This window comes from Bactrocera tryoni, chromosome 4 (genome assembly GCF_016617805.1).
Source record: "Bactrocera tryoni isolate S06 chromosome 4, CSIRO_BtryS06_freeze2, whole genome shotgun sequence".
NCBI lineage: Eukaryota > Metazoa > Arthropoda > Insecta > Diptera > Tephritidae > Bactrocera > Bactrocera tryoni.
This window is the reverse complement of record NC_052502.1, coordinates 12779446-12805282: the sequence shown is the minus strand read 5'-3', so window position 1 is coordinate 12805282 and position 25837 is coordinate 12779446. Positions and strand designations below refer to the sequence as shown.

The 25837-nt window shown below is 32.4% G+C and overlaps 1 protein-coding gene across 4 annotated transcripts in view; it reads right to left on the bottom strand.

Moving 5' to 3' along the window:
- Nucleotides 1-479: 479 nt before the first annotated feature.
- Nucleotides 480-25837, bottom strand: part of LOC120774084 (protein Tob1) — a 50192-nt gene continuing 24834 nt past the window's right edge. For 2 of the 4 annotated variants that reach the window (XM_040103414.1, XM_040103412.1), the window contains exons 2-5: nt 3226-4386; nt 2071-2247; nt 1660-2006; nt 480-1591 (exon numbers count right to left, since the gene is read on the bottom strand). In XM_040103414.1, coding sequence (XP_039959348.1) covers nt 655-1591; nt 1660-2006; nt 2071-2247; nt 3226-3378 — 1614 coding nt within the window. In that variant the 5' untranslated portion in view covers nt 3379-4386 and the 3' untranslated portion in view covers nt 480-654. Of the gene's footprint in view, nt 1592-1659; nt 2007-2070; nt 2248-3225; nt 4387-18123; nt 18837-25837 lie in introns of those variants that run through there. The other 2 variants (XM_040103413.1, XM_040103415.1) reach the window with 2 other exon arrangements.

Here is a 25837-nt window from a genome sequence, read left to right as displayed (position 1 = left end):
TCCGCCGGTGCCACGAGTACACACATAATTACAAAACTTCTTGCCCTGCGCTGCGCTGCCTGCCAAACGCCGCTTATATGTTTATCTATATTTATATGTTGTTGTAGTTTAGTAATTTTCTTATTTTTTGCATTTTTTTGCATTTTTGCTTTTGTTGTTGTAGCTATCATGCAATTTTTCGCTTGCTTCTGCTGTCTTCCAGCACAGCCTTCATATATTTGTAGTTATGTATGTGTGTTTTGCTTTGCTAATTTGCATATTTTGTTGTAATAATTACAGTTACACTAGCAGAATTTCACTATTTATAAACTTGTATTTGTTGTTTTTGTTTTTGCTATAATTTTGCTTTAAAAAAGTTGACGCTTTGCACTGTCTTCTTGCTACAGCTCCCTCTCCTTATTTGTTTTTGTTTTGCACATTAGCTATGTTGTTTTTGTAATACATACAATATACATACATATATATTTATAATAATTTTTGTTTTTGTTTTTGCTTTTGCAGTGTTTTTTCTTTTTACTTTTTACTAAAAAAATAAGCTTTTAAAAAAATAATTCTGTGCTTGCCTACTGCAGCGACGCCACGCGCACGCTGCTACTAACCAACGGTAAAAAAATGTGAAAAAGAACCATAAAAAATATGTATATTACAAACACCTTAGTTGGCCACCAACAGTTGCTGGTAGGGACCGGCTGCATTGGAATAGAACGAGTTGAGACCGTCGATCAGTTTCGAGTTGTTTGAGTCTTGTTGTTGTTGTTGCTGTTGTTGGCTGCTATTGGCCGCGGCGGCGGCGGCAGCGCTGGCGGCGACGGCAGCAGCGGCTGCGGCAGCCAATGGTGACGGACTGACGGCTGTTGGTGTTGTTGTTTGTTGGGCAGTGCTGTTGACTGCGTTGTTGGTGACGACGGTATTTGTTGTGTCGGCAGCGCTGCTGCCATTCGAAACGGTCACAGTTATGCCGTTATTGCTGTTGTTATTGCCGTTGTTGCTGCTGTTGTTGTCTGCGCCATTCTTCTCAACCACAAGTTTGCTGTTGCCATTGACATGTTGTTGTTGTTGTTGCTGTGCCGACAACGGTGCGCCCACAACGCCGGGTGGTGGTGCCATTTGCGATTGCTGTTGTTGTTGTTGCTGATGAGCAGCCGCCACCGCAGCAGCTTGCTGCAAATGCTGATTGCCGCCCAAGCCGTAGAAGCCATGTGGATCCAGGTAGTTGTTGAATTTGCCGTGACCGCCGTTGGCCGGATTGGCAGCGCCGCCGCCGTAGAGCGCATTATTGTCGGCGGCATGGAAATGCGTGTCGAAGACATTTCGATGTCCGTTGAATTGTGGATACATGCCCATGGAGGCCATGTTGGGGAAGTAGAAGGGATCGACTGTGGCGCCATTCTGACCCAAGCCCAGTGAGAGTGGATTCGGTGAGAGTGAACGTGCTGGCGAGACGGGTCCGATGGGACCGAAGTGATTCGGTGGTTGCGCCAGATTCGGGTTACCATGGCCGCCGTGATGTAGTTGCTGTTGTTGTTGTTGCATGGCACGTTGTTTAATGTAGTTGGAGAACTCAGTGGGCGACATGCGGTACGAACTGCTGCTGGGTAGAGAGTAGAGAAAAAAATATTAAAAAAAAATTCGCTCTTCTAGAGATATGTGTGTACTAACCTATTGGTACGCTTGGAACTGGTTTTCAATTTGGTACTACCGAATTTGGTCTGAGCAAAGGTGGCTGTTGTGAATGTTAGTGGCGCTTGTGTACGCTGCATGAACGAACCGTTTGCGGCTGCAGCCGGATTGGGACTACCTTTGTAGGTGGGCGAATTGGAGGAGGCCGAATGTGGCGATGATCCGGCATGTGGTGAAGTCTTTGGACTCAAACTCAAATTGTTCATGCTCGTATTGACCGCATCGATGGGACGAAAACATTGCGCTTCGGGATTGAAGGTCTTATTGACCTCACGATCGGCCGATGTGTTGTCTTCATGATTGTCACTGTTTTCCGAGTAGAGTATCTGTGCAGGCAATGAGCGGCTGTTAGTTAAATTGAAAATATGAAAAATGAAATTAAATATTTACCTTCACAGCACCCTTTTCGCCAATGCGGTAGGAGACCTCGCCGGGATCCACCCAAACTGACAGCTCGGCAGGCAAATTTTCTAAAATATCAGCAATAGGTACACCACTCTCGCGCGCAGCACGCTCCAAAACCGAATCGATCGGATCGCCAGTTTTCAAGCAACGGAATGCCGAACCCTGAAGTGTGGAAGAAAGAAATTATTGACTTCCTCTCAGTGATTTCTTTTGAACCCGTTTTTCGATAAATTTGGCTTATATTTTAATCAAAGGAAAAATGATGTGAACCTGTTTTCTAGTCAACTTTAGTTACTCAGACTAACAAAAAGATCCCTCTACCCAAATGTCCTTAACTTTAGAGTATTTTTAGAGCACCTATGGGTAAAAGGTTAACCCTTCAATAAAAAGTCCACTAAGGACCCTTTTAGTAGGTCTTTAGAAATTATAGCTACTGTTCCACTAAGTAGGTTGGTCTTGTTTGGTATTTTGAGGACAACTGTATAGTCCATACACAGTTACTGTAGGAATATAGATAAATGTGTTGACATCTAATTGATACCTGAACCTTTGCTAAATATTTGACTGAGCTTCTCCTCCCATTCGAGTTTTTTGGCTTGATTTTACCCGATCAATAGAGGAACTGCAAGTTGTAAGCTATCTTCAGCTACTAGGCGAAAACAAGAGAAGATTTTTAATGACGAAAACTCTTTCTAAACTTGTTAAAGCTCTTTCGAATATTGGTTGGTTGGATATCGAGGTCGTAGTCCAATGAGAACATGACTACATTAAGGCAGGCTTGTACAATGGTAGAGCAGATTGTCATGGGTTAAGATTTTACTTGATGTTACCCGACCAATAGAGGAACTGCAAGTTGTAAACTATGCTCAGGCACAATCCGAAGATAAGACAAGAAATTTAATGACGAAAATTCTCTCGAAAGTTGTGAGAGCGCTTTTGAATATTGGTTGGAATTTGAGAATGTAGTCCAATGAGATTATGACTACTTAAAGGCAGGCTTGTACAATGATAGAGAAGATTGTTGGCCCTTCACAATCTCATAAATAACTGGAACTGTCAAACTTTCATAGTAACTTTTTTCTATAACTTTCCAACATTTTTCTTGCTGAGAATTAAATGAAAAATGAACTAAGTACTCACCTTGAAGGGTTTCTCCGGATACCAGTGGCCTTGGAACTTATCCTTCAACGCCTTCTCGAGCTCCTCGCCGAAAATGTTCACACGTCGCCTTGGCAGTTTGTTATAAAGATACGAAATCACGAAATTTAACGCCACCTGAATTTCTATATGCATTTTGTTGCTGTTACTGTACTGCTTATTGCTGTTGTTATTGTTGTCGCGACTGCTTGTGATTTATTCTATGTAAGTATGTATCAAGCGTAATCGCCGCCGGTGCAAACGCACTTTATTTTATTTTATTTTTGTTTAATTGGTTGTTGCTGGTAAATATGTCTGTCTGTATGCAAGTAGATGGCGCTGTCACCGTTTTGGATTTGCGCTGCCTGTTATTGCTGTTGTTGCCGTTTTTATAGCAATGTTAATATATTGATTTGTTGTTGCCTTTGTTGTCGAATACTGTCGCGTCGTGATAATTTAATTATAACGAACGTGTTGTTGCAGCTACTGCTATTGTTGTTGTTGTTGCTGTGGGTCGCAGGTTTATTTCAATTATTTGGCTGCTCCTTTGCCTCCGCCCTTTGTTCGTAAGCTGAGACTATTTGCTTATTTTTTATGCTGTTGCTGTTGTTGTTGTTGCTGCGTGCTGTTAATGCAAATTTAATCGCTCGCGTTTTGCGGCTGCACGTTTTTCAAACTATTTAATGGTTGTTGTTGCTATTTGCTTTTGTTTTGGTAATTTCTTATAAATTTGTAATTTCGTATTTCGAAATGGCTTGACTTTTGTCTGCGGCCGTCTGTCTGTCTGTTTGTAAGTGTGTCTTTATTTATGTTTGTGGTTGTCGTCTGTGGGTTTTAAAGTTTTAAGCGCATTCTTATTATTGTTGTTGGTTTTAATGTAGTTGTTGTTGTATTAAATATTAAGCTTGCTTTCTTTAGTTCACTTATTAATTGGTTGAGAATTCTTTGTCTATGTTGTGTTTTTGTTGTTGTATCCTTTTGCGGTTGTTGCTACTAATTTATATTGGTTTCTGCAAATTTTGGTTTATTTTTTCTTGTTCTTGCTATTGCTGTGTAACTCATCGAAGTATTCCGGGAGCTTTGTCGTTGTTTGCGTAGCTGAGTAGTGCTTTCTTTACTTTACTGGCTTCGTGTTAAGTTATTTTTGAGAATTGTTTCTACTACCTGGAATTAAAAAAAATATATAAAACATTAGTTTATGTCGACAGCAATTAAAAAAATATCAAATAATTATTTATGTTGAGAGCTTTCATTAATTCAGAGCTTTTACTGTTTTTGTTTCAAATTTTTGTTTTTAATTTTTGAGTGAAAATGTTAATTCATGTCATACAAAAATTTTAATTCCAAAAGCTTTCGCTAGCTCAAGGCTTTCACTTCTATGAAATTTCTGTTTTACAGCTTTGGAGAGAAAATATTATTGTATGTTAAACACAATTTCAACAACTTTCACTGTATCCCCTTAAATTTTTTGACAATGAATAGGTTTTTGAGAGCTTTCACTAATTGTATATGAAATTTGAGGAGAAATTGTTAATTTAAATTGAAAACAAAACAGATTTTTTTTTATAGCTTTCATTTTTTCAGAGCTTCCCACGACAGTCGGATCTACGTTACCGTAACGGACCCGCAGCTTTTATCCGTCCAAGGACTGTCAACTCGCCAGAATTCTACTGCTACAAAAATAGAGCATCATTGTATATTTACTTTTTTTTTTGCAAATTTTTGAGCTAAAAGTGTAATTTAAGCTTTAAAAAAAGTTATTATAAAAATGGATTTAATTAGCTTAGAGCTTTTACTGTTTTCATATGAATTTTTTGACATTTTTGAGTGACATTATAAAAAAAAAACTTTGGCGATTTTCGTGAGCAAATTTTAATTTAAACTATAAAACAAAATAGATTTTTTTCTAAGCTTTTATCCATTGTATACAAAATATTTTTTGCAATTATTGAAGAAAATTTTAATTTATGCCATGAACCCCTATACTCATGTAGTTTTAGGAACATTCTTCAGCTTAGAGCTTTCCATTTTATTTTTTTCAAAGCTTTCATTAGCTCAAAGCTTTCAATGTTTCCATACGAAATTTTTAACACTTTTAAGAGCAATAAAAATAAAAGTTTTTTTAGAGTTTTAGTCAACTCAAAGCTTTCACTGTTTTCATACGAAATTTTTGACATTTTTGACAGATATTAAAAGAATATTTTTTTAGAGTTTTCATCAGCTCAAAGCTGTCACTGTTTTCATATGAATTTTCCCTCGAAAATGAAAATGAAAAAAAAAAAAATATTTTTTTCAAAGCTTTCATCAGCTCAGAGCTTTCACTTCACATATGTATGTATATAAAATTTTTTCAGAGCTTTCATTATCTCAGAGTTTTTAAGAATATCTTATAACTATTTGTAAGACTTCGCTTAAAACTTTTTGTTTTCTCAAAAACAAAATTAATTAAATATATATTTTTTTTCAAATTCCTCGCTCATTGAACATTTCCGCCGCGTTAAGGCCAGCGAAAAGTCAGTAGCGAAAAAATACTGCAGCGTCTTTAATACAGTTTTTTTGTTTTCTGCTATTGTTGCTGTTGCTTTTAGTTAGCACGAATGCCCGTGACAGCATGCTAAGCAGCTGTCGTAAATCTTTTCGTCGCATTGCTTTGACTGTCCGCTGCAGCAGCAAACGCAACAGCACAACAACAACTGCGGCGAGTGTTGTTGCTTTTTTCGAATTTATTTAGCAAATATTTCATAGTGCAGTGTCAGACACTTTTCGAAGGTGTAAATTTTCGGTTTTATTTATTGTTATGATTTTTATTTATGTGCGCCATGCTCTTGACTCAATTCGCGCCAGCCAAAAAAAGTAGAATTGAGTTGATATATAATCGCGCTTTTGTAACCTTAGTCGCAGGTTTTTTCCCTTTGCTTTTGTTGTGGAGAGTTTAAGTATTTTTATTACCAAGTAATTTGTTTAATCTATAATTACCCACATTTTAATGTGATAGCATTATTTTCTCAATTTTCGCATGTTTTTTTTTGTGGTTTCACGTGACAACGAATTCATCAAAATGAGTCAGAGAGGTTAATGGAGACTTCTGAGTGAGCGAAAAGGTTAATTTTTCGGTTAGAGTGGCCATGGGAATTTTAAGCATATGTTGAAGATAAAAATAACTCAATTATAACTCTAGTGAAATTAAAAATTTCTTTTTGTTTTAATTTTATTCATCAATCATTTGTCTAGTCTGAGTTAAAGATTTCAAGTAGTCTCAGCTTTAGAGTTTTTCAACAAATAACATCGTTTTCAAATTCAATGATTTTTTCTTTAAGATTTTATACAAAGACAAGATTGAGATATGGAAAAAATTGTATATTTTGGACTTTCATGTATATAATTTTTTTCAATTTGAGTTGCCACTATTTTACTACATATAATTAATATGAAAAATTCTAAATTGTGCTAAAATAATTTTTGTATGTATTTTTACGGCAATGCTACTGCCTTTTTTCACCATAAATAATGATATTGTTAGCTTTCATAAGCGCTCGTCGAAGCTTTCACGATTGGCATATGATTTTCCAAAATATATAAAAAAATAAAAAAAAAATTTTAAGAGCTTTCACTGTTTCTATGTGAAATTTTAGACGAAAAATAGCTTTTGGGAGCTTTCATCAACATTTTTTGAGAGCTTTTTTAAGCTTAGAGTTTTCACTAATGCAATGTCTTAAGCTTAGAGTTTTCACTAACTGTATATGAAAAAGTTTCATATATAAAAAAATAGTAATGTTGGCAAAAATATTTTTTAAGAGCTTTCATCAGCGCAGAGCTTTCACTTATTGAATATGTAGTAGTTTTTAATTAAAAAAAATATTTTTTGAGAGCTTTCATCAGAATTTTCGCTTATGGTATATGAAGTAGTTTGATATTAAAAAAATATATTGACACAAGCTCGGAGCTTTCACTAATTGTAAATGAAGTAGTTTCATATTAGAAACAATAATAATACTGAGAAAAATATTTTTTTAAAAGCTTTCACCAACTCAGAGATTTCACTAATTCTACATGAAGTAGTTTCATACTAAAAAAATTAATATTGACAAGAATATTTTTTGAGAGCTTTCATCAGCTCAGACCTTTAACTAATTTTATTTGAAAATATAAAACATAAATAATATTGACAAAGCATATTTTTGTAGAGCTTTCATTAAAAAAAATTCAAACCTCAGCAGTGATTTATGGCATATTATTTGCACTAAAATGACACTAACGCTCATTTACTTTATGGAAATAAAAATTATGCCGAAGGGATCTTTAAAAATTTCCCGCAATGTCTAACCACATACACTCACGTATTTATATTTGCAATTTTGAAAGTGCCGTTATCTCCGGCTTTTAATCAAACACAATATTCCCGTAAGCCAGATTATGCAAATTCCTTATTTCGCCTACAAAACTGAACGGAAATTTATCATTTCTTGGGTCATAAAGACTTTCCACAGCAATGCAGCCAATTTAGTCGAAAAAACATATTTGGCGAATTTAGGATTGACGCAAAACTTTTATATGTGCGCCGCCTGAGTAATCCCCGCACGCTCATTGTAATGAAATTAAGGCTTTGGTTAAGCAAAAAGTTGCCAGAAATAAATGACACATACGCTTAGGCATAATCAGGCACAAAGTACATGACTACAAATGTAGACGGAGCGAGATACATACAAATGCACACACAAAAATATACATGCATTCATACATACATATACATATGTACATACATATGCGCTACCAACACTTAAGTGCACCGTAGCGCTCCAAACCAGCCATAGACATTGTGGTGACAACTTTCGAGTGGCAGGGGTTAAACGCCTCAACACTGACTACCCCGGCCCCCATACACCCATTTGACGCTGACAATTTTCTTTCCACGCCATTGAATCGATTTGGCGACGAAAATTGTTGTAGTATTTACTTTAAATAAAATCAAGTCAACAATAACGCGGGTTAAGAACGAGGCAGCAGAGATGCTCGTATATGTGTAAAACAACAATAACAACAATTGGGGGCACACGCAGTGACTGGAGTCAAAGTGTGTCTGTTGACATGACTACCAATCCTTGTTAAAATATTACATTACAGCAGTACATATGTGGGCACTTAAACATACATAAAACACATACACATATACATACATACATACATATATGCACACATGTATACAAGTGTGCACATAAATTTTTACTTAGACGCCTTGTAATCATGTACACGCAGCATATCTGCGACAGCAAATCTAAATGGAGCAAGGCACAGTTATTTATGCACACAAGCACACAGGCAAAAGCATTACATATATACATATATATTACATTGTGTCAATTTATGTGTGCGTTTGACTGAAATAAAATATTATGGAATTTTTAAGCCTTAGATTTTTTATAAATTCTCTTTATGTCAATGCGGTAGTGTGAGTGGATATGTGATATGGGACCCACACACATACACACACTCACACACGGACAAATGTGATTCACAGCAAGTATTCGATTACATTTTACAAGGATTTGTTGTCACTGTCGTTGTTCATCAAAATTCTACAGCGAAAGTGAAATCATAGCAAATGTATCGAGAAATTAAGTGTTTGACATAACTTTTACGGCAAGGCATTTGTGGTAATGCGGTTTAAGTATGAGAAAATCGAATTCGCAAAACTCGTCGCAAACAACAAAGTGTCTGAATTACTATTACATAACTTTCTGTGTAAGCGATTTTCTGTGCGGCATTGAGCTTTTGCTATTCTAATAACTTTTGCATTGGGATTTCATTTAGATTTAATTTCATGCGGTCTCACAAAGCCTTAGATTTCTATTTAAAAATAGCGAAATATGTGTGACAAAAAATAATATTGCTAATTCGAAGTCAATAAACCAAAAATGATCACTTTAATTACAGTTGTCATAATTAATTATACATAAATCATAATTTATTTGTTGTTGTTACTTTTGTAATTATTTTGCTTTTTATTATTTTATTTTGTTAGCTTGTAGTCTATTCAAAAAATGTTTAAACTCATCAATTTAATTATATATTTCAATATCAGTAATTTTCGTAAAAGTTTAAGGAGCTTTCGGTATTTGAAAGATAAAAATCTTTTTTGAGATTTTTAATTACTATAAGTCTTCATAAATAGAAAATTTTAAAAAATATTTTTAATTACAGTGTTCACTTTTGAGAGCTTGCAACACTAATTGATCAGCGTAGATAGTTTTTTAAAGTAAAAAAAAAGTTCGAAATTAACTCTCAAGTTTTTCGAAGATCTGGTTCAAAAACATTTTTTTTCGAAATCAATCACCGCATGATACGCTTTATAAGATATGTCTATTTCTGGGTTCTAGAGAGTTGGGAACTGTACTTTTTTTTAAAAAAGTTCGAAATCAGCTTTCAAGTTTTTTGAAAATCTAGTTCGAAAATTTTTCTTGCAAAATCAACTATACAACTTTTATTATTTTTTGTGCCGCAAGCTGTTTTTCTTAAAAAAAATTATATTCGCAACTTTTTTGAAACCGTTTCGCCCAAAATTACTTCGATAAAGCTTTATTCTTAGTTAAGCGACCGTATAACCATATATGCTTTGTAAATTATGTAATTATCTATTTTTTTTTGGGTTCTAATGAGTTGGAAACTGTTATTTTGTTCAAAAAGTTCGAAATTAATTTTAAAGTTTTTCGAAGTTATACTTCGAACAAATGTCTTTCGAAATAAATTCCCTCAACTTGTATTCTAATCGATTCTACAAGCTGTTGCTTGTAAAAAATTGAGTTTCGTAACTTTTCCGTAACGATATGGGCGGGAATTTCTTCGAAAAAGCTTTAACTTTAGTTATGTATGTGATCATATGTACAGCTATGTAATGATATGTAATTATCTGTGTATTTTTGGGCTGTTGAGAGTTGGTAACTGTTCTTTTTTTCAAAAAAGTTCGAAACTAACTTTCGAAGTTCTAGTTCGAAATTTCTTTTTCGAAATCACTTGTCCCAACTTGTGTTTTAATCGATTCTTTAAGCTGTTTTTTGTTAAAATTGAAGTTCGTAACTTTTCCGTAACGATATTGGCCGAAATTACTTCGAAAAAGTTTCAATTTTAGTTCAGTGATCAAAAACATAAAGCCTACTGACTTTTTAAAAAAATCTCATATTTTGATGTGTGAATTTTTGGTTGAAATAGAAGTTGTTTTCGATGTTAAGTGAAAATAAGTTTTCCTCCTTAATATTTAAAATAAAAAATACATCTTTGTTCAATTCGCAAACTTTTAAAAAACTCGTAAAATAACACTTATTTTCTTCTTACTTCCTCACTTTTTGACAAAGTGCCAGTATGTCAATGTAGTATTTTGTAAAAATTGGCGCTTAAACGAGTATTACGTAGCATAATAGAAAAAAATAGTATGTCATAAGAGCTGAGCTGCCAAAAATATAAATACTATGTGCAGTGACTTGGGTCAACAGCTCGCATAGAAATAAAATTTGGCACTCAAAGTAATGAAAATCATTGTCAGGTTGTTAGGTCATAGTCACTTTAAAGCGACGTTGAAATGTAGCACATTATATTATACATAAAGAAAAATGTTCGAAATACTTCGAATGAAAAATGTTTAACATATTCGAATATGTCACAAGTCGTACGCTGTTTACTTTAATAATGATTTCGAAAACTCTCGCACTTGTTTGTTATGTATCGATTGTGCAAAGTGTTACATAATGAATTTTAATAGTAGAAGCGTTACGAACTGATGGCACTTTTCGAAGTTTCGAAATTTCGAAGTTAAGTCATACTGTTCAAGTATATTAAAAATCGAAATTTTTGTTTGAGCATTAGATGGAGTATAAAATTCTCAAATAAAGAAAGTTCTAAAAATGTTCGAAATTTCATTTCGAAATCTTTTTTTTTCGAAATGGATGGTAAAATATTGAATAATGCTATTAATGTTTAATTTATTTAGTATTATGTGTTTAGAAATGCTGCTTTCAGCTTTAACAAACTGTTTCATATTTTTGCTTGAAGTCCATCGACCATTCGGTTTGAAAAACGAACGAAATTTTTTCCGTAATTTTCGTCATGCTCATTTTATATTTTAAATATTTCATTGGTTTCTCTAAAATATTAACTCCGAATTTTTTCGAAAATGAAGTTCGAAAAATTTATTTTCGAAAGTATTGAAATTTTCATTATTTAATGCGCCTTTTGTTAGAGATTAGCTTTTAAGTTTTTCGAAGATAAAGATCGAAATATTTTCTTTCGAAATCGAATATGTAACTTCGATTTCGTAAGCGGTTTCAAGTAAAAAATTGAAATACGTATTTTTTCCGTAAAATGCTCCAATTTTAGTTAAGTGAGCTTATACAAATACACATTCTTTCAAAGCATATGTAATTCGCTGTCTATTTTTGCTGCTTACTACTTGTAAAGGGAAGTGAAGCATTTAATTGTATTTAAGTAGACAGCGCCGATTGTATCTTTTCAAATATTTGCATTTCAATCGATATGTGTGCCATTTTCGCCTCAGTGGGACATATGCACATATGTATATACATATGTTTGTAAGCGAACTCCTTCCTTGTGTGCCACTCATTGTTTGTTCGATTTGGTAATTCCTTTGCCATTTCAACGTTTTTGTTGTTGTTGTTGCTTCTGCTCGCTTTTGAATAAATGCCAGTGTGTCAGCGCATTTAGAAAAAACAAAATTGGCACTTAACGTAACGAGAACATGGCATGCCATGTGAGTCGTCCGCATAGTCTTGCGGCAGCTTGGGTCACAGCCACCCAGAAGCAGTGGTAACGGAAATAACTATAACGAAAACAAAAACAAAAACAAAAGCATACTTGCTGCCATTTTGCTGTGTTCGACAAGGAAGCCGCATTGGCATTAGGAACGAGTGTTTAGCGAAGAAAAGCTGTATGCACACAAATATGCTTTGCATGTGTGCATCTATGTGCGTGTGTGTGTCAGCATGCAACCGTCTACAAATGTCACGTGACATTTGTTTAGCAGCAATGCGCATTCCGCTTGGGCGAGCGACAGCACAAACAACATACACACGGCATTACAATTCGTTTTGTTGTTGTCGTAAGACAAAAAACAAAAAGTGGTGAGGAGAAGCGCTTACAATAACAATTTCTAATTGCATTAAGTATCTACTCGGCAGAAATTGACAATTACAATGCATTTCGCGAGCCAATTTGTCGTTGTTTTTTTTAACTAACTTTACTTTTTGTTTTTGCGCTTTGCCCTTTTTTCTTTGTTTTACAGTTCAGGTATATTTGATTTGATTTGCTTTTTGTTGCATTTTTTGACATTCAGTATTTGCACATTGTACTTATTATTGCTGACACTTTGTTGGCTTGACATTGAAAATATTTGCACTGCTTTGTTAAGTACCTAATGTACATATGTATGTATGTATGCATATACATGTGTATGTTTGTATGTATGTATTCAACATATTTGCACTTGCGGTTGTTTAGTTTGCGGTGATTTTTGCGGCATTCCCTTTGGTTGTTGTCATTAGTTTACAACTAACAGCGCTTCTTTGTACCTGCCTGTGCATATTTGTTGTAAATAGTCGCTGCTTACATACATACTAACTAGTTTTGTACAGAAAAATATTAATTGCGTTAATTAACTAATTAATTGTTAGCACTTTACTGGCGATTACGTTCAATTTCATGCCAGTAATGGCTTTTTAAATTTAAAATATGGCAACTCTGGAAGTAAAAAAACGTTTTCTGTTTTTCTTAAACGATTTGATTATGTAAATCTTACTGCTAGCATTTTATTATAGGTGTTAAATATTAAAATTTTTAATTTAATATATATTAAATAATTGGCAACCCTATAAAGAGAACGTATAAAGAGCTATAAAATATTTGTTTCTTTGCACTTCTATGTATTGAAGAAGTGGCGAACTGAGTTTTTTATATGCTATTAATAATTATAAATGGCAATTCTATCATAAATATATGAAAAAAATATGGTAACCTTGAACTTTAACAGAATACTTCCTTCTTTGTTAAAAAAAAACGCAACTGTCGCACATTTCTGCATACTATGTACAATTATATGTATATAATAATATATGTATATATAAAAATCATAAGGGCAACAATAAGGGATAGGTGGCAACCATATAAAATATTTTTTTTTTAATAATAAAATATTTTTCACTTCGCATTCACTAATGTTAAATTTTAGTGATAGTAAAATTTAAGTTTTATGTTAATTACAGTTGTGGTTATTGATAAGTGGCAACCACCTACAAAAAAAATTATAAAAGTAATAAAATATTTTCTACTCTGTACTCACTAGTGTAAAATTTAAATTATAACAAAAATGTTCAATTAATTATAGTAGCGGTTATTGTTAGGTGGCAACCATGTACCAAAAAAAATATATATAAATAATAAAATATTTTCTACTTCATATTTACCACTGTGAAATTTAAATGCTAACAATAGTTTTCAATTAATTCCAGTTAGGGTTATTGATAGGGTTGCCACCTATACAAAAAAATTATAAAAATATTAAAATATTTTCCACTTCGTATTCACTAATGTAAAATTAAAATGCTAACAATAGTTTTCAACTAATTCCAGTTAGGGTTATTGATAGGGTTGCCACCTATACAAAAAAATTATATAAATAATAAAATATTTTCTACTTCATATTTACTACTGTAAAATTTAAATGCTAACAAAATTTTTGAATTAATTACAGTTAGGGTTATTGATAGGGTTGCCACCTATACAAAAAAAATTATAAAAATATTAAAATATTTTCCACTTCGTATTCACTAATGTAAAATTTAAATGCTAACAAAATTTTTCAATTAATTACAATTGTTACTATTGATAGGTGGCAACGATATACAAAAAATTGCAAAAATAACAAAATGTTTTTGAAGTATTTTTCATAAGTCAAAATAATAATACATATTTACAACTATCAGTTCAACACTTCCTTAGCATCTTACGAAATAAGTAACTTTTCATTACAATGACGCAATTTTAATAGAAGGCTGGCAACCCTATTCGATTTTGCCTAGCGGCAAACTAAAGTGTTTTTTTCTCTAAAACATTATGAAAATTGAGAATTCGACGTTATTTTTTTACATTTTTTATAAAACGGTAATTTTTATATAAACATACCTATATACATATATGTATGTACATACTAAAATACTCAAATGAAAAATAACATAACACACTTTCATAAGTTTACAAAGGAAAAACGATATAATAGAAACCACTCAAGTTGAAAAAAATTTGAGTTTTGGTTATAAAATAGTTATATACTGGTTATTATTGGTTATTGAGTTTTGGTTATAGTTATATGCCTTCACATATTTACTGGTGCTTTTCAATTTTTCTGCTCTATCAACACTTTCTACGCACTTCTAGCCTATAAATGAATCTTCCAAGCATTCCATTGCTATGCAAATATTTTCGCCGCGCTCCGTACCTTAACCCTGAATACGTTTTAATTAAAAATCACTCATATACACTTGACATAGTTGATATACAAGTCAGTATTGTGCAAACAAAAAAAAAAAAATTCAAATACAAAGTTAATAAACAGCTAAAAAATTTTATCTAAAATGTCACTTAATTGCGTTTCAAAAGGCAACGTGAACTTTACTTGAAAACTTGTTCGCCCGAGTCAATGGCTTTTAATTGCCGTGAAGTCACTCTAAATACACACATACGCACGCACGCACACATACATCGGTACATATAGCATGTATGTACAGAAGAAGAATTGCTTGTGGTTCCCTTAAAAACAAATGACAATTTATTTTATTTTTTTGTTGTTGTGTTTTAAATATTATAATGTGTATATTGAACTTTTTGAGAATTTCGTCAATAGAAACAAGAAAAACAAAAAACAAGTAAGAAATGTGGTTAATGAGTCAAATGTGGAGCGCTGATCAAGATCGAGTATTGGCAGGTAACGTCATATAGCTTTCTGCATATATAATCTTGCTTTTGCTTTAACTTGTGGCATAAGTATGCGTTTTAATTAGATTCATTGAGAGGTCAATAAGTGAGTTTTTGATATTCAAGAATTATAAACAAACGTTTATGCGACTTGAATTGTAGATTTTCTTCAATATATGATCAAAACATGTAACAACACTTTTCAAAAGGTGAGCTTTTAAGTTTCAATTAACCAAAAAAAAAATTAAATTCGGGGAAATTGGAAAAAGTTACAGCTCTTCAAATAATGAAAAAAATTCGCTATATTTTGAAAATGTTGTATAAAAAAGGGAAGAATGCCATGCAAGCCACAATTGACACACATTTTGTGAAGTTTACGGAGACGATGCTGCACCAGTTCGCTCGCTTCCGTTCTGGAAACTTCGATGTGAAAGATGCACCTCGCTCTGGTCGACCTAACGTTGAAAAAGTCGATATGGTAGATTATGGAAGAGATTGACCAGGATCGTCACATAAGCAGCCAAGACAACGCTAAGGAACTTAACATTCGTCATCAAACGGTTTTGAACCATTTAAAAAAGGTTGGCTACGAAAAGAAGCTCGATGTTTGGGACCCACTTGAATTGTCTGTGAAAAATTTAATGGACCGAATTTACATCTGCGATACTTTGCTGAAACGAAACACGAAACGAAGATACTTTGCTCAAACGAAAACGAAAACGGTTCGACCATTTCTGAAGCGAATGTTAACAGGAGACGAAACGTGGACCGAATACGACAATAATGTGCGAAAAATATTATGGTCCAAGCCTGGTGAAGCTCAACAAATGGTCGCAAAACCAGGATTGACGCTTCGAAAGGTTATAGTGTTTGGTGGGATTGCAAAGGAATCATCCACTATGGGTTGCTCCAGCCTTGTCGAACGTCGTTCTACATTCTACTGTCAGCAACTGATGAGATTGAAGCAAACAATCGAAAAGAACAGCCAGAACTGATCAACAGAAAGGGCTTCGTCTTCCATCAGGACAACGCTAGACCATACACATCTTTGATGACTCGGAAAAAACTGGGACAGCTTGGCTGGTGAGTTTTGATGCATCCACCATATAGCACTGACCTTGCACCATCGGACCATTTACTTGTATTTCAGTCAATGAAGAACTCTCTTAATGGAGTAAAGTTGGCTTCAAGAGAGAGCCTGTGAAAATTACTTGTCGCAGTTTTTCGCCAAGAAATCAGAAAAGTTTTACACTGATGGAATGATTTCTCTAGCGGAAATGGTAAGTGGTCGACCAAAATGGTACATATTTGGTTTATTAAAGTTCATTATAAATATAAAAAAATAAGTTGTAGTTTGCTTAGAAATACGAAAAGACTTTTTCGACTACCCAATGTTTGTGAAAATTTTATAGACATATTGCCATTAACTTTTTTTCAAGTTGTTAAAATACTAATTTCTTCATTTATTTGGGCTTATTATCACAAAATATTAAATTGATTTGAAAATTATTTACAAAAAAAATTAAATGGAATTCAAAATATATGTTTTTTTGTGTTTTTGAGTTTTTTCATTAATTCAATTTTGTTCAGAATATGTGGTATGTGTAACAGAAGTGATTACAAATTATTATTTTTCTTTTTAATTATTTTGATTTATTTACTTTTTAATAAATACTTGTTTCAAAATTTCTGTTAAAATATTTTTGATTATTTTTTTATTCGTTTTTTATTACATTTTTGATTAAAATAAATTTTTTAAACTTTTATAATAATACAATTGTGGATATTTCCTTTTTCTTCTTTATTTTTCGAGTTTCGAATTTTACTATTTTGACGTTTTGACATTATTATTTATTATATAAACTTCACTTTTTAGCGTTTTGAAATTTTTATGTTTATTATTTAAATTTCGATTCTTACTATTTCGATTTTTTTTTGGTTTTTTATTGTTATTTAAGCTTCACTTTGTAGCTTTATCACATTTTTTTAAATTTATTTATAATTTGAAATTTTTATGTTTATTTTTTAAGTTCCGATTTTTATTCTTTTGACATTATTTTATTGTTTTTTAATATTTTAGCTTCACTTCTTAGCATTTTGACATTTTTTGAAATTTTTTCCTGCATTAATTTTTTCATTCAAAACACGCCGTTAGCCTTATTATAATTTAAATGCTTTAAAATTTGTGATTTCTAGTGATCACATATTTAAAAATCACCTAAAAAATGTATTTTAAATATAGCCAACTCACATTTATTTTAATTGATTTTTTTATTTAAGAAAATAAAAGCTTGCCTACATTCAGGCTGAAGTTGAAAGCTGTGCATTGCTTGTTGTTTCGTAAACAAATGCTGAAATATCGAAATATTTCATAATATCGCGAAAAACTCTCATATTTCTCCACATTACGCAATAGTAGCATACATTTTCACAAATAAATGAAATTCAAAACAAAAGTAGACAGTTACGCTAATGCAATTAAGAACTGCGTTTTTTATGAGCGCACATTTCCGCATTTTCAAGCTGGCAACGCAACAATGAAACCTCTCATTCATGCGATTTTACGAGCTAACGTGTGTTTACTGATTAAATCAATGTACAATAACACCGCTATACACACATATTCATATACATGTACATACATGTGTAGATGCACAATACCCTCCAGCTAGCAACTACTAAACACAGATCATTTGTTAGATCACACAAAAGGGGTAGCGTGATTGCAAAAAAAAATAAATAAATAAAAATCGCGCACATTAGAAAAAATTAGAAAAAACTACGCTACATGCAGTACTACAAAATTCTCGGCACACAGACATCCGGCGGGGCGTATGAGTGACGCGCTCAAGCGTTAAAACGTTTAATTGGCAGAGGACGCATTCAATTTCATTCAATTCACTACACGCACACACACATACAAACACTTACATGAGCGTATATTTTCGCGTCGCGCACTAACACACGCGCCTGTGAGCCGCGCTTTGTTATTATGTAAGTTGTAAACTTTTTCCCAAGCACAATTGCAGACACCGAGGCGTATACGTAACCGCGTCCGCTCGAAGGGCTGGCTGCTTGCTGATTAACGACAACGGCAATCCCACCGGAACTCTATGCACTTGAAACTCGCTTTTTTATTGAAATTTATGTGCGCTGTTGACGAACGCGACAGACGAGCAAGCGAGCGAGCGAGCGTTGGCCACGGCAGCACAGTTTTCAATGGGAACTAAAATGAAAATGAAAATGAAAATCTGCATTGCTATCCATTCAATCAGGCGTAGCGCTCGGTAATTGACCAAATCTACGCGGACAAATGACAAAGCGAAATGAGCGCGGGGAATGAGAGTGCGAGTTACTTAGCGGCTCTCGGCAAGTGTGTGAGTATGTGTTTGTGTGTGTGTGTGCGCCTCTGGCATAACCATTTGCGCTGTGGGCGTTCATTCAGTTTATTTACACACATAGTTTGCATTGGCGGACAGCAGCAGGCCGTTATAATTGCTTATGGCTTGAATTATTAAGTCGCTGTGAGTTTAGTGGTGGTCCGTCCGCCGCGAACGTCAGCGTCGGCAGTCGACATTAGCCATTCGCGGTTTTTGCGCAAAATTTCGACAACTCTGTGCATTTACCTGCCCAGCGTTGCTGTTTATTTGTTTGCATGGTTTTCGTACAACCATGAGGTCCCACATATTGCTATCGCAGAGAGGGTGGACGATAGTGCGCCTTTGAAATGTTCTCTGCAGTGCTCGCTGTTCGCCATTTTATTGCTCATTAAAGCATTCTTTATGCGACTACACATGAGCGAGTTGGCCTGTGGGCTGTGTAAGCGCAAATGATGCTATTTCGTAACAACAACAACAAGCAAATAAAATAAACTTATTTACATTTCGTTGGTTGAAATTCATTGTGCGCTATTTTCCCCCGCAAATATCTATATACAAATCTACCGTTACAATTAATGTTGGTGCACATGTGTTTGTTGTCGCTTTTGTTGTTGCTGTTATTATCGTGTCTGTTCGCCAGACTTTCGTATTTCGTACCTATGAGTACATTGACTACATCCTCTGGCCTTGGACCCACACGCCTCGCTGGGATCTGCCGCTGTTACTCACTTAGCTGCTCATTTGCTTGCTTGCTGTTTACACGCTTTGCTTTGCTTTGTGTTTTGTTTTCATTGTGCGCTTGCTGGGCGGCTAGCTAGCGTGTGTTTACACTCGTAATTTTAATTTATTTTGGAAGAATTTCACAAATAATTTTATTGTTTCAAGCTGAAAAATGGGCAAAAAAATTGTGAGGAAAAAAATGAGCGCGAAGAAATATGTAAATCAAGCAAACAACCAATGCGAGTTCACGTTCAATGTCAACGCTGCCCGTACAAATTTTATTGGATCTCTAAATATTTACTTTTTGAAATGATAAATTTGGATTTTTATAGCTTTCTGCTCAATTTGGTTCAGCGCGAAAATGGGGGCAAGTATGAGGCTGGTATTTTTAGGCATTTCAGTAGATTTTAGAAATGTTTTTGCAAATGTTGCACGTTTCATTACTCACAGGCATGTTTAAATGTGTGTAAGTTGGGCTTATTTTTTGCTTTGAAGTTTTCTTGTTAAAATTTGTGTAAATAATAATTATTGCCTGTTGTAGTTTGTGCGGAGGTAATTTATAGGTTAGACATGATGAAATATTGAATAACACAATGGAAAATAAGGCAAAAATGTTAACTTTGGCTTCTATGATGTAACATACCCTACACAGGTATATTATACCTTATACAGGTGTATTATACCCTACATCGGTGTATTACATCCTTCAAAGGTGTATTATATCCTACACAGGTGTATTTATTATAGCAAAAACGGGTATAAAAACTCTTTAACTCGATTTTTACCGGTCAGTTTGTATGACAGCTATATGTTAGAGTAGTTCGATCTAAACAATTTTTTCGGAGTTGGTGCCATTGTCCTTGGTGATAATCAGTACCAAATTTCATGAAGATATCTCGTAAAATAAAAAAGTTTTCCGTACAAACACTTTGTTCCGTTCGTTCAGTTTGTATGACAGCTATATTATATAGTGTTCCGATCTGAATGATATGTTCGGGAATTATAGCATTATCTTGTGTAATAGTTTGTGCCGAATTTCGTGCAGATATTTGTGTCAAATATCAAAGTTTTCTATAGGAGAACTAGTTTTTGATCGGTTAGTTAGTATAGCAGCTATACGCTATAGTAGTTCGATCTAAGCAATTTCTTCGAATATAGTACCATTTCTATGTACAATAATCGGTACCAAATTTCATGAAGATATCTCGTAAAATAAAAAAGTTTTCCATACAAGCACTTTCTTCCAATCGTTCAGTTTGTATGGCAGCTATATGATATAGTAGTTCGATCTTAACAATTTCTTCGGAGATAGTACCATTTCTATGGACACTAATCAATACAAAATTTCATGCAGATATCTTGTCAAATAAAAAATTTTTCCATACAAGCACTTTCTTCCGATCGTTCAGTTTGTATGGCAGTTATACGCTATATTAGTTCGATCTACGCAATTTCTTCGGAGATAGTACCATTATCTTAGACAATAATCAGTACAAAATTTCATGAAGATACCTTTTAAAATAAAAAAGTTTTCCCTACTAATACTTTGTTCTGATCGTTCAGTTTGTATGGCAGCTATAGCTATAGTGGTCAGATATTGGCGATTCCGGCAAATGATCAGCTACTTGGGGAAAAATGAACGTGTGCAAAATTTCAGAAAGATATCTCCAAAACTGAGAGATTAGGTCGCCTATATACAGACGAACAGATAGACGGACATGGCTTAAACCAATCAGCTCGACTTGCTGATCATTTTTATATACATTTTTATTATTTTTTCCTTGGTGTTACGAAAATCGTGGCAAACTTAATACAAGAAATAAATAAAAATTCCAATTAAATTAACAATTTTAAAGAATTGTCGATTTTATAATAATTTAAAAATTCGGAGAAAATATAAGTAATACTATACTTTAATTTGTAAAAAAATAATTTTTGTACATTTATATATATTTTTTCCAATTTCTAGACATCGCTGAGAGCATTGAAGAAATAAAAAAATATTAAAAAATTATTTAATTACCTCAAACAAAAATAATTTTTATTTTATTGCCGCTGGTAAAAAAAGTCTTGAAATAATTATAATAATTGTCTTCTCTTCCAAAAACAAAAAAAAAATATAATAATTTTTATAGATAATTATTTGCTCATTTAAACTTAAAATAACAAATAAAATTCAATTCCATAGAATTCACACTTGCTTCTTACGCTTTTTACACTGTATTAATGACCAGCGTGTGGTTATGGGTGACCGATGAACCAATCAATTCATAATCTAATGAATAGCTATTACTTTGTTTCAACTCACAGCAGCACCTACAGCAATAACACACATACATATATTGATTACATAGAAGCTGTAAAAGTGTCGTAAATCAAATTGACGCCCATAAATCGCATGTGAAGTGTATTGTCAAACAAAAGCCCCTTTGTTACTATAAAATACAATAATTATAGAGAATAACTCACGTGAACGCACAAGGCACTTATAAGACTTTCCACATACATACAATATATTTATAAATATATGTAATATATGAACTTATGCGGTAGCTGTTGTTGTCGTAGAATTTGTTGCAGTGTGTTGAAATTACGAAATATATGAACTTTGAAAATTTGTGATTCCAATTTTAATTTAAAAATATTTACAATTGCGAAAATTGTAATTGAGGCGCAAATCATATAGCAAAGTGCGTCTTACGTCGCGCGCATTCTGCCATATCAGTGTAGCCGCAGACACGACAACTAACGGCAAATTGCGAGGAGATAATTTTATGAGCAATTTACAAGCATACATATTTTCGATAATAAAGAAGCGGAATGCGTATGTATATGCAATATATGTTGTTGTTATAAATATATATGCATCTTGCCAGAGTCATTTGATTTTTTATTAACATTTTTTTCGTTTATTTTTATTTATTTTTTTTTAGTAATTATTTTTTAATTTTTAAACTTTTTAATATTTTTCTTTTAATTTTATTGAAATTTTTTATTTTATTATTTATTTTTTTTAATTTTTTTTTTTAATTTTAAATCTATTTTAATACTTTTTTTTAATCTTTTTTAAATTTTTTTAATTTGATTTTTTTTTCAACAATACCTCCTGCAATATATGCAACATATTGTTGTAAATATATACATACATATGTGTCTTGCCAGACTAATATGAGTTTTTTTTTAATTTTTTTATTAATTTTTTTATGTTTTATAATTTTTGTTACTTCTAATACTTTTAAACGATTTTTTTTAATTAATTAAAATTATTATTTTTCAATTAACTTTTTAGTATTTTATTTTTAATGTTTTTGTAATTTGATTTTTTTTTTCAACAATATCATCAGCGAATACGTAATATATGCAATATTTTATTAAAACTTTTTCAATATTTTTTCTTTTAGTTTTTCATTTAATATTTTTAAAATTTTTAATTTATTTTTTTATATGTTTTTAATATTTAACTTTTATTTTATTTTTTTAATTTAAATTTTTTTAATTTATAATTTTTTTAATTTGTTTCTATTCTTGAAAAATATCATCATCAATGCTTTGCAATTGGCAGTAAATTACATACGAAATATCCATCACAAAAAAAAATAAAATTAAATAAATTTTTTATTTTAAATGTTTTAAAATTTATTTGAATATTTTTATCTTAAATTTTTAAATTTATTTTTATTTTTATTTAATTTTTTTAATTTTATTTTTAATGTTTTTATTTTATTTTTATTAATTTCTATATTTTTTTGAATTTATTTAATTTTTCTAAATTAATTCTTTTTCAACAATATCATCAGCAAAGCTTGCAATTCGGCAGTAAGTTACATACGAAAAATCCGCTAATTATATACCATAAGTCTATGTGTTATATAAAAATAAATAAAATTTATTATTTTTAATTTTTTTTAAATTTATTTAATTTTTTTAATTTATTTTTATTTGTATTAATTTTTTTAAATTTTCTTAAAATTGTTTTTAGCCGTTTTTATAGTTTTATTTTATTTATATAAATTTTTAAAATTTTTTTTTAGTTAATTTAATCTTTTATTTTTTTTTTCAACAATATCAGCAATTTGGCAGTAAATTACATAAATAAATTCGGCCAAGTACGTAAGTCTGTATATAATACACACAGCTTATATTTTACTGCTTCTTCCACTTCATTTGGCATATCAGTATTTTCTTCATTCCTTAAGTCCTTTGTATATTGCTTTCATTTATCAACTACACAGTCCACTCACACACACACCCAGAGACCGTGCACCGAAAACTGCTGCTTGCACCTTTGTGTATCTGTCCGATCTTTCGGCTATTTTTAAGGCGAATTGCGCCACTGACACAGAAAATCTGTATAATAAGAGCTCAGCGTGACATAAAAACACAGAGGTGAACAGAGAGATTCTCTTGGTGTTAGTGGCAGTGGACAGGGTGCGGTGTCAACACGTTGGAAAGAGGCGAAGTTGTTTGAAGCAGACAGAAAGGATGAGTGCAGTGCTTTGCTTGGCAGGTAAATGTTTGCATGGGGGTCTAAAGTTAGTCGTAGACTGCACTGCTCATTTTTCAATTTTTTGTTCGAACATAAATATTTTTAGTAAGAAGAGTCATGGTGATAAGAGAGTTCAAAAAAGGACGTACGATGCACAAGTTTCATAATTTGTACAAGTAAACAAACATAATTCCAGAGATACTAACACATTTCTCAAGATATAGAAGACTCAATGTTAGATTTGACATTTTTTTTCGAATAATCACAGGGCTAAAACCGAATGTAGCAATCTCGTGAGACTTCGGGAAGGGCACAATTCGCTTTTTTGTACATTTGTGCAAAATAGCGGTACCTCAAACTCACTCTAAATCGTGGTTCCAAACATGGTTGATTGATAATTTCGTGAGTATGATATTTTCGAAATTTCAGGTTGACATTCTTTTAAGGGAATTATTAAAATGTTATTAACTACACAAATTAATTTTAGCCGAATATTTATTTTATAGCGATTTTACCCACTTATGCAATATATTTTTTGGAATTCAAAATATCAAAATGTTAGCTCTTCGAAATTTAAATGTTTTAAAGTGTCCAATCGGTTTATTTTTTTCTCTGAATTGCTTCATAAAACACCAAAACACCCATTATTTGCACTGCTATCGCACACTACTCAACCACAAGGCATCTGGACCCCATGCTAACCGCATGTTGACGATATCGCTAACCCTGGCATTTGTGGCTTTACGATTTTTTCTTAGAAATTCAAAATTTCTTGCTGCAAGAAATATTATTTGTAGTTTGCCCACACCCACCGCGCTCCTCAACGCGCTCCAGCCAGTGCATCACAACATTACATTGTTTATTTACATTTCACTCAGGCTTTTACTATATGACAGTCATACATACATACATACATACATGTACATGCATTTGACATTACGAATGGCCTGCATTTTCAATTTGATAAATGTGCAGTCGCGCCTTTTGGCTGGCGATTTATTTGCGAATTTCGCATTATTTTTAGCGCGTATTTTTAGCTGCGGACGGTGCCGCCACATTTTTGCGCAATGATTCTAGCCAAAACGGCTAAATGGTGACAATCGTAATTCACATTTTATTTCATGTTGTTATTGTTTTACTTGGCTATTTTTGTTATTTTTGCTCTTGCATGGCTGCAATTTTTTGGCAAATTCGCTTGTCGATTTCTTGCTCACTCACTCGCTACTTGCAAGCGAGCATTGGCAACTTAACAAATCTATGATATATTTATATAAGCTGTATTAGTGTGTATGTGTGTGTATTAAAAACAGCAATTAAGTGCCAAAATCGTTATTTACGAAAAGCCAAAAGATTTGTAGTGCTCATTTCGTAAATAAAACATTTTCATAAAGATCTCTGTTAGACATGACTTGCCGATTAAATGCGAATTTCTATAAATTATTAGCGCAAATTTTCTTAGTATTTATTATTTAATATACGCATGTGTGTTTGCTTGTGTTTGGCTAGATACGGCAGCGAATAATTTTTGAATATCGAAAATATTATTATTAATGAGCATGTGATTTTTGATGGACCCCATGGCAGATGAATTAATTTAAATGGTTCATTTTATTTTTGCTTTCAAAGAAAAACGGAAATTTTTATTGTGCAATATGGTGGCTAATGAATGGATGGTGTTTATTTGTAAAAATTTATGGATTTATGGATGATATTTATTTACATAAAATTATTTTTAAATTATGTTTTTATTTTTTTTTATTTCCATAAAATTTAATTTTAGTTGGAAATATTATTTTCTTGTTAATATTTTTCTTTTATTTATATTTACATAAAATATATTTTTAGTTAAAATATTTTTTTCTTGTAAATATATTATGATTACCTATGTATGTGGTAGCAAATAAGTATTTTGGAGGTCGAACTTTTTTCTAAAGCAACTCTGCGCTTTCACCTAAGCCATTTTTTTAATTTCTAAGATGATTTATTTTAATAACAAACGACATTTTTGAATGTTTGGCGATTATTTGTATAAGAAAATAGCAGACAAGTTTATTTAGGA